General features: G+C 36.1%; 1 protein-coding gene across 1 annotated transcript; it reads right to left on the minus strand.

Moving 5' to 3' along the window:
* Positions 1-1,873: 1,873 nt before the first annotated feature.
* Positions 1,874-16,226, minus strand: CYP71 (cyclophilin71). The gene is made up of 13 exons (XM_059575105.2): positions 15,924-16,226; positions 15,436-15,521; positions 12,866-12,954; positions 11,422-11,661; positions 11,156-11,277; positions 7,894-7,969; positions 7,612-7,719; positions 7,350-7,526; positions 6,926-7,143; positions 6,381-6,513; positions 4,809-5,032; positions 3,100-3,253; positions 1,874-2,656 (listed from the first exon to the last, which is right to left on the minus strand). The coding sequence occupies exons 1-13, from the start codon at positions 16,073-16,075 to the stop codon at positions 2,573-2,575; spliced, it is 1,863 nt and encodes a 620-aa protein (XP_059431088.1). The 5' UTR covers positions 16,076-16,226; the 3' UTR covers positions 1,874-2,572.
* Positions 16,227-19,435: the final 3,209 nt, after the last annotated feature.

Consider the following 19,435-nt stretch of genomic DNA (forward strand, 5'->3'; position numbering starts at 1 on the left):
ATAATTACTTATCATTGACGACACACTATATAGTTATCACTAACGACACACTAAAAAACAAAAAACAGCCCTAAAAGGCATTAACAAAGGAGCCCGTAGAAACCATTGGTGTATAGTATCAATTGGTGTATTCTATATTTATAATACATTGGGATAATTATATAATGGCTCTAAATGGACTCCGTGAAAGAGTAAAGAGAAAATGATATAAGTTATTCAATTATGTTTAAAGAAAGGAAACACTTTAATATGATGTCTAAGCTGCTGAGGATTGGCTCCGCTCTATTTGGGAGCCTCCTGTTTTCCTTACATTTTTAAATGGGAGCATGCAACGTATAAAGAAAAAAAAAATCCAATAGCTTAAAATGGATGTAATTATGGTCGGCAACGCCCATCAATGGGCAACCACCTAGCCGTTACCTTAAGGTACCGTAAATTTTGTTCCGCTGTGTTTATATTTCTAACAAATGATACATAAGCCGTCTCTTAAATTGGAAGCCATAAGCATCCTAAAAATGTTACAACATTAAATGTATTTGACTTAGTTAAAGCAACCTAACATTGTTTATATATACTTGTTTTCTCAAATACGAGCTTGTTAAGATAGTTTGTTAAAAGTGTATCAGTACAAGAATTTAAGTTTTTGGTGATGACGAAAAGTCATTGCTAATAACTTTTAGTGACCACATGTCGTTGCTAATAGATTGTTACAGTTGCTTCATCGAGAAAGGTTACCAATGACGACTTTAGTGTCATCACCGATAATCTTAGATGACTAAATATCGTTGCTAATAACTCATTATCAGTAATGACAATTTATTATTACCAACAACTTTATGTTGTCACTGATAATGAGCTATCAACGACGACCATGGGTCGTCGTTAATAGAGACACTATATGCATCACCTCTCATCCTCCCAATCTTAGTGGTGTAGTCCCCACAACTCAAAAACTAATTCTCATACACCAAATGTTGCCGATACCTCTCTACATAAGATAGCCTGATAGGGGAATTGGGAGGGTAATGTATATAATAGCATTACTCTCGTTAATAACTTTTGTACTTTTTTTTTTTAATATAAATTTTGGATTTTTTAATTAGTAGAAACTGTTGCAATAAGAACCATAGCTCGACACTATTCGATCTTGGCAACATCCATCATACTATATCATATCAAACAAGTTAAAAACAAATTCATAAAAATAAATAAGAAACACAAATACACATTGACGCAAATTACACATCTAGACCGCGTAATCCTAGTGCGGCTTGTCGGTGTAGAATCTCTTGTCAAACAAACTATAAATAAGCTTCTATCAACTTACCAAATCTATAAATAAGGCATGTTTGGTTAAAAGTTAGGCGGGCTCTGAGTCATCTACCCCTCTCACCACCCTTTGGCTCCACTGATTGTGGTAAGAATGAAACAAAAACCAAAACACATATACCCCATATATATAATTTACTGCTCTTTCCACATCCAATTTGCAATTGTCCACATTAATTTTGAAACCATTTCACATGGGAGCAAGACCCTCTAATTAGTCTGTATTTTTGTTTTGTTTTATTTTGTTTTGTTTTTTTCTTTTTTGTTTTTGTTTTTGTTTTTTCTTTTTTTTTCACTTTTTAAGGGAACAAAAATACTCCTACAATATAATTAACCGAATCCTCTCCGGTTCATTCCTAGTCTTGCTTCTTTCCATCGGTCTCTCCTTTCTTTCGTTTTTAAAGTTCGTGTTTATTGCAAGGAGAGAGAGAGAGAGTTGATGAATCCTCATAGTTTAAAAAAAAAGAAGGAACAATTGTTGCTTTGCAACGTTTATACGATTTAACGTCCAAAGATAAAATTACTCAACTAATAACACGTACAATAATCAAATGAGTAAATGATATGCAGATATCAAAAATGAAGTCTTTATCGCATACAAAACTTCCCTCACGATTTCAGAAAGGATTAAGACGAACATTGCAGCCACAAAAACTATTGGTACCCCACATCTAATGAGAACTAGGTTGATGAAAACGTTTTCAGCTATGACTACAAATCAACAGTGTTAATCTTCTTATACTCCTTTCATATTCAAGCACATACCTGGCAAAGCAACAAAATCTACGGTTACCCATAAATGCAATTGCAGGTGATTGCTAACATATTATCCAGTCCCCCATAGACTAGAAAATCTGGGCAGTAGGATCCCTTCCTTTTTTTTTTTGGGTGCATAAATATTTCTAAAATAGCAGCGAATTTTCCTTGCAAAATACATTGGGGAGGTCTTCCTCCTTGAGGACATTGACATCATCAATGGACAATCTTCTCATTATTCATTCAATCCTCCTCCAGTTTTAGCTCCGACCTTCCTGTATTTTATCTTTCTTCTTTATTTTAATTAATGTTGTTCCCCAATGAACATAGAACCTCAAATATAATCCCAAGTGAACAGTGGGTCACTGCCTTAATAAGATAGACAAAGCCTTTACCTGACATTAATCTTTTGCGGCAAAGGTTCACCAGTTACTCGGAAAGGACCACAGACCATATCCTGATAGATCAACCCTTTGAAGGGAAATCTTTAAGATTTGGGAACAGTCACATTTAGAATTTTCACATCTTGATATGGCTTGTCACCCTTATCTGTCTTCACTTTCTCTATAGCCTGTCAACAATATGAAACGGTGTCAACAAATGCACACATAATACATAACAATAGATCATGTATATGCATACATGTGAGGTGTCCTTATGCCTGTCATGTGGTATTATTCAAAGAAAGGATGATTGACCCAGAGAACTTTCACAAAGAATTTTGGACAATTCCCAAATCAAACCGCACAGAATCACTCTACAGTTTTGTTTTGGTATGGAAAGTTATCCAATAAATGGTCCAAAGTTAAGAAATGTAGGCAGCAAGAGGAACCAATATCATGCCATGTATAACATATAACAATCATGTTTTGTGCAAAAAACAAAAAGAAAACAAAAAAAAGTTTTGTGCATCATGGAAAATTTATTTTGTGCCTTTGTGTTTCTGTACATGAATGAGTTAGAAGATACACTACACTATAACAATAATGGCCACACACAGGAACTCAACTATACCTGTACAACATCCATTCCCTTCATAACTCTAGCAAAAACTGTATGCTTGTTGTCCAGCCAAGGAGTAGCCACTGTGGTGATAAAGAACTGAGATCCATTAGTGTTTGGCCCCGCATTTGCCATTGACACTGTGAAAGGCCTGTCATGTCGTAAACTGCAAAAATGCAAATGATTCATCTTAGGTAACTTCTATTTAACACACAAATAACTAACTAAATAACAGTGTTCATTTGCAGAAGCAAAAGGAGGTGCAGCTTGTAATGCAGTTCTGATCAAAGAAACCAAGGATTGCATGTTAAGGTTCCAGTTGCATCCTTAACTATTGCCACTCATACAGTATAGTCGCAAAACCAATTTTATCTCCTAAAACATCTATGCCTTGTTTCACAACGCATTTTGGGATGTTTTTCTTTTTAGGAAAAAAGTGAAAGCATTAACAAACAACTCCAAATATAAAACGCTCACAAAATACTCAAAACTACTCACCTTTGTGTCACACTTTTTCAACCAATAAGCAAAAAGTACCCTCTAAAAAGTTATATCAAACAAAACCCTAAACTCTTTGACAGTCCATGGAACATGTTTGCATATGTTGCTACACATTGAGTGGAGCTTTCAACCACACCCCCACGGCAGTGACCCACCGAAAAGAATAAAGGCCTAAAGGAGGGCAAAGCAAGGTCTTTTCTCTAAATAAAATTTTAACAATGTTAATAAATGAAATCTCTGCAAAACATGAGTTGGGGATGGCAAATGTTGCCATTGTAACAATCCAGAGAAAGTATCAATTACATCTGTGCTATCGCTCCCAGATGACAAGTCAAGTTGCAATTGAAACTTCCTAGAATTGCTAATAAAACAAGTTGACCTAATAAAGAAGCAATGCAGAACTTAACACTCATGAGCATCTTTATAGCCCACTCACATGATGAGGGCAATTCATCTTCCTAATGTGGGACTAACTTTATGGGGTATCACAATCATCCCCACTCAAATCCCTAACACCCTTGTCGGGATCCATGTCATATAGTGCCTCATCGCCACATTTGTAATGACCCATAAAAAAAGCTAGCCACATCTGTATTACCACTCCAAAAGAAATAGTCAAATTCCAATTGGACCTCCCTAGAATCGTATATAATGTCTTATCTCACCTAATAAGGAAATACTGTGAGACTTAACACCCATAAGCATCTTTATAATCCACTGACTTAATGCAGGCAATTCATCTTCCGAATATGAAACTAACTTTCTAGAGTGTCACAACCACAGATCCAAAACTCACATTTTCAATGGCCTGAAAAAAAAAAAAAAAAAAAAAAAAAAAAAAAAAAAATTGTAGTATTGACACAGAGCAACACCAAGAACTAGTACATATAAGTGGTTTAGCTCAAAGTTAGTACATATAAGTGGGTTTAGCTCAAAGTCTCTGTTGGCAACGGCAAGAAAGATATTTCAACAAGAGTGGAAAAAATCACAGAAATGGCACCTAATGTTCAGACCCTGACAGTTATACAGAAGATGGGCTCTCTTTATAGTAAATTGTCTCATTTGTCCACCTATTATTTTGAAATATCGACACAATGGTCATGGTTAAAAGCTTCTCCAAAATATCAAATTCAAGTATAGAGCATAAAAGACTATTGAACCAGAAATGTATCACAATCTAGGGTCATGCTAAATTCTAGTCAAAAACAAAAATGACAAACCTTTTGTGAAACTCATCCTCAAACTCCCTTCCCCAAATAGATTGCCCGCCAGTGCCATCTCCCAGAGGATCTCCTGTCTGTATCATAAAGCCTTTGATGACCCGGTGAAAAATGAGATTATCATAGTAGCCATTCCGGCAGTGTGTCGTAAAGTTCTCCACAGTTTTAGGACATTCTTCCGGGTACAATCTCATGTGAATATCACCCATTGTGGTATGCATAATCTGGGGAAGCAGGAAATGGAACAGAAAGAAACATGAGAAAACATATCACACAAAGGAGACCAATCATGCAGATGAGGTAAAATGATGCACAAAGCCTTTCCACCATGGCATGGAAAGAAGAAATTCTAGTTCCATCCATCTTAAAATAGCTTACTTCAGAGGCAGATGGTAGGATCAAATACAAACCGAACCACAAATTTATCCATCTGATTTCAGTTTGCAAGATGTCAACACCATAATTGAAATAATAGGAGACTAGGATGGATGTAATACAAGATCTGGTGAAGAGAACTGACACCCAACAACCGTCCCATCATCTAGTATTACCGAAAAGATTCTATACAACTTGTCTATAAAACCCATAAACAATGTCTAAACTAACAGCGAATTTGATAGGGAAAAGTGAAAAAGACGGGAGGGTGTTAGAGCCTTCCAAGTTAGCTTAAAAGACAACTGTTTCGGCTCTAAAAACATGACATTTTTTTACCCTGCTTCATAATAGGGAAAAGTGAAAAAGACGGGAGGTGTTAGAGCCTTCCATGTTAGCTTAAAAGAGAACTTTTTCAGCTCTAAAAACAGGACATTTTTGGACCCTGCTTCATAAAAAAGAAATTGTAGATATAGGCCATTTCAGGAATCACTAAACTCAATTTTGCATTGTCAAATATGCATGCCATTTGACAACTCAAATGATCTGATAAACAACTGACTTGTAGAAAACTTCACGGTTTCCAACTACACAAAATGTTGAGGGAAAAATGCTTCCCTTTCTATCAAATGCAGTCAAAGAAAAAAGCCCCAGAACTTAACAATTCTGTTATTCGGTTCAGTCAATGAGTAAGGAGAAAGAAGAGTGAAATTCAAAGTGGATAATACTAGCTGTTGTGAAGACTACAAGCAAATGCTTATTCGATTGAGCATTTCAGCACAAGTCCTTCCCAATAAAACCCTAAATTTATTTCTTAAGAATGGAAAGAATTTTAGGTAACATATTTCTGTTGCTTTGAGTTTACAATATATATATATACACATGTTCCCCCAAAAAACAATTTAAAAAATATAAATCATAATAAAGTGCTTCATACTTTCCATTCTTTTTTTTCCCTGCAACTCTGAAGTGAACAAAATTGTTTCTGAGAATAAAAGAATCGAGTCCACTCTTCCCCTCCCTCTCTCTTTTGTTTTTTTAGTTTTTCTTTGCTTCTCACTTTTTGTAACAGGACAATGTATTGGAAAGAAAAGAATTTTCCATATGCACATGTACAAAAGTGAACAACAAGGCTTCTTTAAAATTTTGCAAGTAACAGTTTTAATCTAGTTTGAAGGAAAATAAAGAAAGAAAACTCACCACATTGTCAGGAAGGGATGTTGTGACAGATTTCCCAATATCTGACGCAGCTAGAAGTTCATCAGGAGGAGGCTTTTCATTAAACACGTCTCTTCCCTTAGTTGCATCTTCAGGCTCCTCTGGTTCTCTTCGACTATCAGGATCATACCAGAAGTCAGAATTTAGACTAAACGGAAACATAGTTCCCCCAAACTTCACAATGCAATACAACTAAATGAAATGGCATTCTCAATGCATTCAGGAAATCTATCCTACCAAAGCACACTTCCCAAGGTCAAAGCATCCTCCAATCTCCTACTCAAAGTGATATAACTACACCCCTTCCAGACGATTCTAAACTTAAAAACCATATAAATTCATGACCTTTTCACTTAACATTAGTCAAAGGCCCTAAAATTACTACACAATTTCGTGATTATCTCTAAGAAACTGTAAAAGATTGTACACCACCAATAATTGGAATTTTACCAGTTCGTACATTCAAGAAAAATAAATAAATTCGGTCAAGTTTTGCATAAGCAGCGAAGAAGTGCAAAATCTTGTACCTGAATAGATATATTCTGTGCTTCTTGAAAGCGCAACATAGAAGAGTTGGATCCGTCAAAGGCTCTTTGCTCTCATTGGCATTTGCTGCAGCTGCAGGAATTTTTCTAACTTTTTTACTGCTTCGATCACCTTGATATAATGCAATTCTCAAGAATCTATCATTGTTCTCCACCTTTCCAAGAATTCGAGCAACTTTGTTGGTGTGCAAATTTACTACCTATCAGTACAACAGAAAAAGGGGAAAAAAAAAAGGCAGGGGGGGGAGGAGGGAGAGAGAGAGAGAGAGAGAGAGAGAGAGATGCATTAATGCATTAAAATATGATAATATGACAAAAATACACATTTTCTTGAAGTGAAAATGCATGAAAATAGCAGTTATAATGTCAATTTACTATACAATTCAATTACATAACAATATCTTACTTTTATCCCAAGGAGGGTGGCATATATAAGAAAATTAGAGCTTTCATCAAAAACTGCATTTGGTTGTGGTGCGCTTTCTGTTTTCTCTATTTCCTTCTCAATGGCCATTCTTCGCCCAAAGTCAATAGCTTCCAGCCTGTATAAGGGAGCATCACTTCTCTGAAGATCTTGGGCCACCTAAACGAGAAAAGAGATATGTTCATAAGAAAAGCATTTGAAACAATTATAACCTACATGAAACTCCAATAAAAATTTATATTACCTCAAGAGATTCATCATAAACGCGTCTGAGTTTACCTGTTCTGAACCAAAACACACGTATCCTACGATCGGGTGATGTAATCGTAAATTGCTTACCATCTGGGCTCACCTAAAGGTTGATACAAAAAGTCTACTGGTGAATTTTATAAATAAAAGCAATCAAAGAGAAGAAATAAGAAGATTAAGCATTCACAAATGGGATTCAAATTCATTGGCAGACCAAAGATCCTATAAAAAAAAAAGATGCTATAAGATAAGATAGAGACATATATACATATAGTACCTCAATAGAAGAAACAGATGTTTTGCATTTCGCAATTTCAAAGAGATCGGTATCACTTTTCAATCTAAAGTTCACCCTGCAGGCACCATAAAGTAGAAGCTCAGTCAAACATCCAAGGCACCGGACAAAATTAACTATGTATCAATGTAACATTCTATACAATCATTCCAAAATTAGATTGCAGTTGCCAGTAGTCCATTTGAGCCATATAAGGAAGAAAGTTGTTCAAGAAACATAGAAGTGAATAAAGTAAAATTGTTAAACAAGCTTAATCCTAATTCCTAAAGCACCTCTAGCTGTCACAAGTTCATAATAAACAGACAATAAGTAGAACGTCTAGTAACAGCTAGATTGAGATTGTCTGATAAACTAAGACTACCACAATAGATTTATCATCATTGTCATTATCAAACTGCCCCAATCCTCCAACTGTGAGCACTTTGATCCACAATTCAGAGTTATTTCTGATTTTTAAGGGGAAAATATCCCAGTAGGAACTATAAAAATTGAGAGGCTAGGCCAAACATGAGCCACATCTTATCACATACCATGATGCATAAATCGCACTTTATCATGGATACAGCAAAGCAAGAAAAAGGAGATATAACTCTTTAGCTTCTAAAACAAATCATTAACACTAGCAAGGTCCTAGGAAGTGGGGCTGTAAACGGGTTGGGTTCACTGTCGATTTGTCAGCTTTATGTTCAAATCAGATTACATATGCTACAATATCAACGGATCCTTAAAAAATGCATCTGATTATGTCCAAATAAAAGTTCAAAAATCTGAATTTGATTCAAATCCAAATGTATAATAATACACACAACCTGGAGTAGTCGATTTGACTTATATTTTGTTAGAAACTATAAATCATTCATAAAAGATTATACAACGAAAAAATACATCAGTCATAACTGATTTTTTTTGGATATGAATTTTAATCAGAATGAATCTACCAGAGTTCAACACAACATTGATAGAACTTTAACAAAAATAAAATATCTAACTTTAATAACTGACTTTAAAAAATATATCTAACTTTAATAACTGACTTCAATTTTAACTGTTGGATCTTACCAGTACGATAATTGAAAAAAATCTTAAACAGGTTGGTGATCATGATCCAATCCATTGATAGCCATAACAGGAAGGATGAAATCCCCTATTAACAACAAAGAAACATGTGCATAATCTAAGTAAAACCCCGTCTTCTGAATGATTTAACATTACTAACAAAAATATAAGTCAAATCGACTACTCCATTGAGTATATATTTTTTTGCTTTTGCATTTGCATCAAATTCAGATATGTGAGCTTTTATTTGGGCACAATCATATGCATATTTTAAGAATTCATTGATGTTCTGGATATGTAATCTGATTTTAGTACAGATCTGCAAAACATTGCAGAGAACCGAATCAATATATAGCCCTACTTCCCGGGACCTAGCTAGTGTTCATGACTTTCATTAGAAGCTAAATAATTATTTATCCTTTTTTCTTGCTTTAATGCCATTATTGTAACATGCAATATATGCATTGCAACATGTGATAACATGTGGCTCATGTTTGGCCTAGCCTCTCAATTTTGTCATGATTCAGCCCATTCAAAACCATACCAGGAAACATGACATCCCCTTTAACACCAAAGAAACAAGCACAGAATCTCAGCAAACCCCAGTTTACTTGTCATTTAAAAAAACCCAATTTAATAAGGAACGCTTGATAAAAGTTGAAGACCCTACATGTAACAACCGGTGCGTACCCCACATAGAGTGAATGATTTATAAAAACACTCATGGGTGCTAAGTCCTACAATGCTTACTTACTAGCAGAAACTAGGCTTTATAAGTGATTTTAAGGAAGTTCTAAATTGATTGGTCTTTTTACAGTGATAGCGCAGATATAGCTAGCGCTTTCCTTGGGTCGTTACACTACAGTTATTTAAAATATCTTCTAAATTAATTAAAGTCCTACTAAATCCAAAATTTATCCTAAGAGCTTATAATCTAGAATACCGTCCAACTCTATTTGATCACATAAATAATTGCACACCATAGGATCTGTGAGGGAATGAACCCCAACCAAAATTCATATGGTAATATGCTAAAAAATACATGATATGCTCCCATGCTTATGCTTAGAACATCTAGAAAAGAAAAGGGAGAAAGGGTGGGGGGGGAAGAGAGAGAATAAAAATTAAAAAAAAAAAAATAGACAAGCATGATTTCTCTTTGAATCTGAACATGCTGCCTATAAAGATATAACTTATAGGCAATAAATGTTTATTAACTTTCATGACAAAAAATGCTGCCTCTCTCCCCACTCCCCACTTTAAAATGAGAAAAGCCAAACGTTTAGGCATCACCGAAATGTTGAATTACAAGTATGTAATGTATTCATAGTTAACACACAACTAACTTTTAGATTCTCACACTATCTAGCCAATAGCCACTAAAAACAGTTGCTTGACCTCACATGTGGCTGTTTTACCTGTTTGGATACTGGTGTTGATTTTCTACTACTTATTAAGTTCTGAATATGAGTATGGTGCTTCTATGCCATTGACAGTTACTTTATTCTTGCAAATTAGTAAGATTTATAAATCTAAAAACCACCTTAACCTCCAACACACCCCAACTGTTCACCAAGAGCCAAGGCCCACTGGCACTATTGGCAAGTCTTTTTCCCTAATCTTTTTCTTTTATTTATTTTTACTTTTTGGGTGTTATAATGTTTTAATCGTTGGTTTTCATAAGTCAAGTGTGTAATTAGCTGTTTTTTATAGTTATTCTATAGTTTAGGCTAGTGTACTGCTTTTTTGTACTTAATTGCATTACCTCCAATGTATACCAACTACAAATGCATGTCCATTTTTATTCAATGTTCCTTATAAGTCCAAAAATTATTTCATAGAATCAGTTTGAGAGACTTGAGTACTTAATCATTAGTTTCATATTTGGCCACTTATTTTCCTCAGTTGTTAGGTCTGTGCTTTGCATGCAACAATAGCAACACCACAATGCCCTTTTGTGATCCAAACCAAGCTAAGCAACAGAGTTGAGTGCTGCACATCATTATCATTTTTTAAAAATATGTTTTCCATATATTATTGGACTTCCTTACATGTGTTGCATGATATGGATCTAAGTAAATGAATATAATTTGAAAGAAAAATGTTACATTGTTTCATATTAGTAAACAAACAACATCAATAAAATAATTTTTTTAAAATTAAAAAAAAAAAAAAGAAGAGCATATACTCATTCTCTGGGAACTCAAATGTAACAGGGCTCCAATACTCGATGATTCCCTTTGCATCTGCAGATATCACAGCATCAGATAGATGATTGTACTTCATAACTTTTACTGGTGCCACATGTATCTGGAGAGGAAATAGAAACGAAAGAAATAAGGGGCTTGGCAAAAATAACGAACATGTATAGTTATAGAAAAGAACAAGAAAAAAAGAAGAAGATAATCTAAAAGGTTTTGAAAAGTGTGCTACTTTCAAGGTTTGCTAAGACACCTCTTTGGAAATGATAGATTCATTTGAACCAGCTCGTGCGTCATATATGTGCACAAATGTGGAGTTTCGATCACTAATGGCAAGTCTAGCTTTGACATCCCCTTGTTTGTAGACCCATTCAACAGCACCAGGAACAAACTGTAGGCCAATCATGACCATCATATCATAGTTGACCACATCATATATCTTCGCAGATCGATCATTTGAAATTGTACAACAGAGCAGCCCATCAATACTAACCTGCATAGGTGAAACGAGTTATGCTCGATGACAGCACTAACAATCAAGAATTCCACAAGTAGTTAATTAAACAGAAAATCATGAACAATCAAAGAAGCAAAATGGTACATTGCTCTACTGGAGTGAACAACATATAGATACACTAAAATGATTCATTCGAATCGACATGAGAGTCCAACTACATTGGATTGCATTGCCGGAATCCAAATTGTATATTTGAAAGAGGTCAATGAAAAGCATGCATCTGCATAATCCAGCAAAAATGCTTTAAGTGAATGCCTCCATTGAATATGAGCTGAATCAGTGCAAGGAGCTTGGAGGGTGTCAGGCGAATTATAGAACTGGACCAACTGTGATAGTATAATAAATTTTAAACATTTTTTGTTTCTTAATTTTCTAACAGTACTTAAATGTGCTACATTTGCATGAAAAACTGGTGAATATTAGCATAAAAAAAAAAATAAAAAATAAAAATAAAAAAAAAAACCAAACGCAATTAAACCAGTTCAAGGTTGAATCAGTCTTTATTTTACGATTGTTTAGCAGCTAGATTGAACTAGTTTTGTAGTTGTCCAAAACACCACCAAAGATTATCATTAAAAAAAATCACTAGCAAACCATTATGCAAGCATTTTTCACGTTGAAAAACAAATACAGCTCATAATCCACATTCCAAATCGAGACGAACAATGTTTAAGGTACTGACAGTCATGTTGAAGGGCATGTGTGCCAGGACTATGCCTGTACATAAATGACTCGGATTTTCAAATTGCAACTAGCACTTATTGTGGTTGTTTTGACACATCCATACGCCTTGCACCTTTTATCAGGAAGGTAAAAGTTGCACATGAAATTTTGTACAACATTTAACAATAGTAGCTAATCTGTGATGACACGGACTCCAAAGTAAACTACTTAACTAAATGCTTGTTTCATAGCTTTGAATTAAGAGTTAATCCAACCAGAATAATCAATGTGCTGGCCCTACTAGCCGCTAACTCCACCAAAAACATAATCACACACACACACACACACACATATATATATATGCATAGAAAGAAACTATTGAAAAACAGAAGCACATATGATTCATGCATATCCATAACTAACATGAAATAAATTGAGAATCAAAGGAATGATCAATTCACAAATAACATTCTGAATGCATAGACCTGCAGTCATATAATAAGGAGGAATAACTCACAGCTAAACCTTCAATTGGACCAAGGTGGGACCTAAAATGCTTTGCAAACTCGATACCAATGGCCTTTTTCTTCCAAAACTTCAAATGCCCTGGTAAGAGAGGGAGGGGGGAGGAACAAAGAAAAGGTAAGCAAAAAGGCAATCACACTGTCAAGTTGCACTAATTCCGTACTCCTATTCCATTAGATAAAATTATGACGATAATAACCCTAGATAGCATGGCTATATTGGATGACAAAGTTACATCATTGACATGCATTGATATTTCACTAAACTGCTCTTTTCTTTTCTTTTTTTCATAAGTGATGTTCCACTAAACTGCTAAAATCATATAATATAAAGGAAAAGAAAAATAAGGGAAATTACCACAACAATCATTCACAAAGTGATTGATACTCAACTCATATAAGCAAATTGGATTTTATCATATTCCAAGATGAAACTACTGAGCATTATACCTATACAGAACTATTCACCTCAAACTAGAAATAGCTCAATTATGATGTATGGTTATAGTTTTTCTTCATTTCATTTTTTCACAATGACATAACTTGGGCCGGAACTTGGGCCCCCATCGGCAAAGCCAACACCAACACCCGAACCCACACCCAAAACTCCAACCCACGATTTTACCTTCCACTAAGGGTGGGTTTAACTTTGGGACAGATTTGGGGTCTAACCAGGGGCTCACACGGGCCTTTACCCTTTAACCTCGCATCCTTCAACTGGCCCATCAACTTGGATTCTAAAGCATCAGTAGCACCTTGCCTTTTGAGCTGGGCTTCAGGACCATAGTGACGACCCCCATTGGACTAACCCCATGCTCTGACCTAGAGGGATCCGGGCCCGAATCCAAACGATCAATAATATGATCCAACTCGCCTCTCAAACATTCCAGCTGGCTTCACACATCACGGAGGTCACAGCTCACCTCTTTGACACCCCTTGAGCCTCTCACACCCTCAGCACCACAGACTTTAAGATAGTCCCCCTCAGTGTAAAATCTAGAATATGCTTACGTATGACATCCCCGATCGTTAGCAACTTGTACATCCAATGCAGAAGTGACATGGTTGGGAGGCAAACTCCGACAAGAGGAGGAGCTTGTCGAACTCTTCCCCAGCCCAACCAGCACCCCCTTGTATGAACTCTTAAGAGCCGCTTCACCCGACGCACCCATCACAATCACTGGTGTTTGCACCATCATTCTATGCGCCAGGTACTCATGGAGAGCTTCCCCGGCTTGCACAGCTCTATTTCCACCATCGTGGAGAGACTGGAAAAAATCTAGAAACTTCCGCAATTCTTGAGCAAAGCCCTACCATCCCCTACCACCTTTGCCTTCTGGGATTACCACCAAGCCTCTCTATCCCCCTCCTCCATACTCCATGACTACCAAGAAACAACCAAATTTGATTGCACAATATTGAAAGATGAAAGCTTTGCTCCCCACCCTAGAGAACTTCACGAACTCTTTCGCACCCTCTGCTGGAAACAGAGACTCCATGATGTTCAACAGCCAGCTCACTATAACTTTGCTGAGAAAGATTAAACGAACAGGGCCCCTATCTCTCTCAAAAACCCGCAGAATCAAAACATCAACCTCAAACATAAACTCAGAGGACTTAACTTCAATGCAGAACCAACTCGAATATCCCATCTAAAAGTGCCAAAATGATAAGCTAGGAAGAAGACGATGATCAGGGAACCAACAAACAGAATAGAACCGCCAGGACGCATCTACACTTGCCGATGAGGAAGGAAGAGAGAAGACTGCAACCTATCCACTACATTTCGAAAGATTATAGGCTGTAACAACTTGTCTCACTCAATACTCATCTCATTGTTATCTCTCCCTCTCCATATATATACATATTCAAAAAAATCTGAATAGGAGGTAGGGTTAACGAAAAATCCGCTTCTCCTACATTTTTTCTAAAGTTCTCTCCCTTTCTTAACCCTAACATGAACAGTTCAGAAAAGTAGTTCCTTTTGAACTCCATGAAGTCAATTGACTTGGTAAAAAAGAAAGAAAAGGGTGATAATGAGTGATGATGACAATGCCATATGACAGCCACTTAGAAAACTCTTCTCACTTCTTTTCTTTTTTTCTTTTTTTTTTTTTTTTTGCAGATTCATGACTTTCAACCAATTATTCTTATAAACTGTGCAGTTTCAAAATAAATAGGTATTTCAAGTTAGGGGATGCAAAATATGAAACATCTAAAAACTCTGATGTTCCTGGCTTACTAATTATGGCACAACTCCTCATTTTCAACAAGTTGGTTTCATAATAACCACAACCAGTTGACTACGCATTAACTATATACAAATATATCTCCTACCATAATTCGAACATGAAGAAATATCCATTAATGTATTTCCAAAATACCGTAAGAACACTTATAGCTATGAAGCAAACAAATTTTTGGAATAAGTTACAGAACACGTGATGTGGCCCTCAAAATATAGATACTTAAGACCACAGTTTTGGATGAGGAATCAGTCCAGTTGAATGTTAGGAACTTATAACATGTAAATGTATACGATATTTGATATCTTTGGTTTTACCATCAACGCTTCCAGTGATGAAAAAATCTGCTGGAGAGACAGCAACATGCGTAACCACGTCGCGGTGCATATAACTTTTCTCGTACCTGAAAAACCAAGGCTCAAGGATAAGACATTCTCAATAATACCCACAACCTGTTCGGCCATTATTAAGCACAAACTTAGCATTCTCAAGCACTTGTAATGAACCCAACATTTTCAAACTAATGAAAAAGTAACAATTAATTATACAAATTCTAAAACTTCATTCACAGCAATGACCCAAAAAAAAAAAGACAACTAAAAGCAGAGAATTAGAGCCAACGCTCAGAAATGGATCCAGAACAACGAAAATGCAGCAAAAAAAAAAAAAAAACCCCAATCCAAAAAAGAAACGACAGAAAATAAAGCCTGTCCCTAATTCTCTAGCATAAACCCTAAACCCTAAGCAGATAATTCGAAAACAACAAACCATAAACCTTAAAGACCACGGAAATGTAGAAGCATACATGTTAGCGGAGGGAAGCGCATCGAGGTAGGCCTGCTCGAACTGGAGCGGGCGCTTAGGGCGAGCTCGCGGGGCGGGCCCCGGTCCGACGACGAGCTCGTTCTCGGTCTCTGCTGGCGCCGAGGCTGCGGCGCCGTTTTGAGGTTCCTCCATTCTCTTCGCTGGGTTTGAAGAGTAATTGGCGGTTTGGAAGTGAAAGTCAAGGATTTTGATTTCAAGTCTGAAGCTTGCGCTGCCCTGAAATTTTTGAAGTTTACCTCAACCTTGCGCAGTACTGAGAAACCCTCAAATTACCCGATTGCCACCTCGTCCAAGCTTTCAAATTGTTCGGAAGATAATTAAACCGTCGTCGTTTTTGCCTCTCCAAATTCCACTATTACGCGCCTCTAAAATATGAAACTAGAAATGATCCTAATTCGTAAAACATGAGCTACATGCACTAGATATTATCTACTCGTATCCGCTATATGCAACTATTTATTATTCATTATCCGTTATCCGCACATGCGGATGAGGATGCAATTAGCAAAATTCACTATCCGCATATACGAATGTAGATAGTGGTTTTAGGGTATGTAGTTGAGGGGCAATTTGTATTTGCATGTCGGATTTGTCTTATATCATCAATCATTATTTCCTCAATCCTAAACCATTAATTTTATATTGAGTTTGAAAGTAGTGTGATCATTCATTACAAGGTAACTACTATATAAATAATGAGTAATGTTATATACAAAACTCTTATTTATCTCTTATTTCCCTAAAAGTGACTTGGCTTTTAAATTTATGATTGGATTTGCGGATGTATTACTCATAAATAATGACATGTTTTTAAAGGATAAGTTAATAGATTCAATGTGTATTGCAAAACCGAAGGGGTTTTTTTTTTTTGTCTTTCTTTCTTACGAATAATTCAAACCTTGCAATATGATTTGGTTATCAATGTCTTCAAAATGATTCTCATGTGATCAACAAAAATCTTGGATGCAGATTTTCACCAAATGAGTTGGGAAAGATAAGTAATCATTTAGGCTGTCCTGTTAAATCGAGAAGCACATATACTTTGATGTTGTGAAGAAAATCATGAAATAACAACATAAATCAGATTTTTCAATTAATTTTTTCTTAATGATTGTTGAGGTGGCAAGCTTTACATACGAAGAAGACAACTGCTGAGAAGTCATATGAACAGTTTATTATTGAGATAATTGAAATTTGAATGAATATTTACTTTCCAAGTCTCTGATGTTGCTTAATAAGTCCAAGGGCCAACGCAAATAATCGCTGCAAAGTTTCAAGTAAAAATAGCGTTTGATAAGTACTGTTGATGACAGTTTTTCTATGAATGATGTGGCATGAAATTTGAGGAGTCAACGGTCTGCAAAATAACAAAATAGGATAAAAGCTGACGGGGCGTGCCGGTGGAGGATAGCTCCAATACCTAAGTCAGTGTTTGTTTTGAGATAGGAAGAGCATATGTGCAATCAGAGCTTGAGAGAGAATTGTGATTACCAAATAATAAATTGGAGTTTCGCTTTATAGGCATCAGGTAGCGGTTGTCACTCTGTAATTCTCAGCCCCACGTTCCCGAGGATCCACTGTGCGATGTTGGCAAAGTGGATTGTGGGTTGTGGGTTACTCCATGATCCTGAGATGTATTTGAACTTGTCATTTGATCATGAGATGTATCTTGAATATCTTGAATCTTTAAATCTTGAATGGTCTTCTTATCCGAGAGTTGTATATCTCTAATACGCCCCTTCAAGCTAAACGGTATAAAGATAACATTGAGCTTGTCCCTGAGAGTGCTAAACCGTGAGGATGACCACAGTTTTGTGAAGATATCTGTCAATTGATCTTTGGCGAAGATAAAATTGATAGAGATTAATTTTTTTGCTATCATATCTCTAACAAAATGAAAATCTATCTCAACATGTTTGGTCCTGGCATGAAATATTGGATTTGAAGATAAGTACCTAACTCTAATGTTATCACACCACAGGGTTGGTGGTTGATTGAATTTTATGCCAATTTAAGCAAATGGACGTGATCCAAGAGATTTCTGCAGTAGTGTTCGCAAGGGCTTTATACTCAGCTTCTATGCTTGACCGAGCTATTGTGGGTTGTTTCTTACAGCTCCACGATATAAGATTACTACTAAAAAAAACACAATATCCACTGGTTGATCTTCAGTCATCATGACTACCAGCCCAATCAACATCTGAAGAAGCTTGAATTTTATGCCAATTTATGAGCAAAGGGACGTGATCCAAGAGATTTCTGCAGTAGTGTTCGCAAGGGCTTTATACTCAGCTTCTGTGCTTGACCGAGCTATTGTGGGTTGTTTCTTACAGCTCCACGATATAAGATTACTACTAAGAAAAACACAATATCCACTGGTTGATCTTCAGTCATCATGACTACCAGCCCAATCAACATCTGAAAAAGCTTGAATGTGATTAACAAATGACTTTTGAAACTAAAGTCTAAACTGAATGGTCTGTTTGATATGTTTGAGAAGCCTTTTTACAAATTGCCAGTGGAGTACTGTCAGTTTGTGTAAAAATTGAGACAAATTATTTACACAAAATGAAATATCAGGACGAGTGATGCATAAGTATTGAAGTGCCCCAACTGTACTTCTATAGAAAGTAGGATCATAAAAAATTTCTCTCTCAAATGCTGAAAGGTGAGTAGTAGAAGCCATAGGACAGTTCATAAGCTTGGCCTCTATCATTTTTGTACGTTTCAAAATATCCATGATATACCTTTGTTGAGATAAAATAACTCCCTTAGAGTAAGGTAACACTTCAATACCCAAACAAAAATTAAAGGCTCCCAACTCCTTTACAGCAAAGTCATAATGCAGAGCAGTCAATAATTCACGAATGGCAGCATGATTTGAACATGTAATCAGAATACCATCTACATAAATCAGAACTAGCATAGTGTATGTAGATGTGTGATTTACGAAAAGTGAGCTATCTGACCGAGAGCTAAAAAAGCCTAATTCAAAAAGCTTGTTGCTCAACTTAGAAAAGCAAACATGAGGGGCCTGTTTCAATCCATACAGAGCCTTTTTAAGTTTGCAAATATGAGATGGAAATTGAGGATGAGCAAAGCCTAGGGGCAGTGTCATGTAAACTTTCTCAGACAAATTTCCATGAAGAAAAGCGTTTTGAATGTCAATCTGATGAATAGGCCAACCTTCAGATATACCTAAAGATCTAGGCATACCGTTGTTGGCTTGATAACAGGACTGTAAGTTTCACCATAATCAACACCTTCTTGTTAATGAAAGCCTTTTGCAACGAGCCGGGCTTTATATCGATCAATAGAACCATTAGCTTTTCTCTTCAATCGAAATACCCATTTACACCCAATTACATTCTTTGCTGAAGATGAGGGAACCAAAGTCCAGGTTTGGTTGTGGAGTAGAGCATCAAATTCCACATTCATGACTTTTCTCGAGAGAGGGTTTTTCATTTCTGAGGAGTAGCAAGTGGGCTTTGG

This window comes from Corylus avellana, chromosome 8 (assembly GCF_965113065.1).
Source record: "Corylus avellana chromosome 8, dhCorAvel1.hap1.2, whole genome shotgun sequence".
Lineage (NCBI taxonomy): Eukaryota > Viridiplantae > Streptophyta > Magnoliopsida > Fagales > Betulaceae > Corylus > Corylus avellana.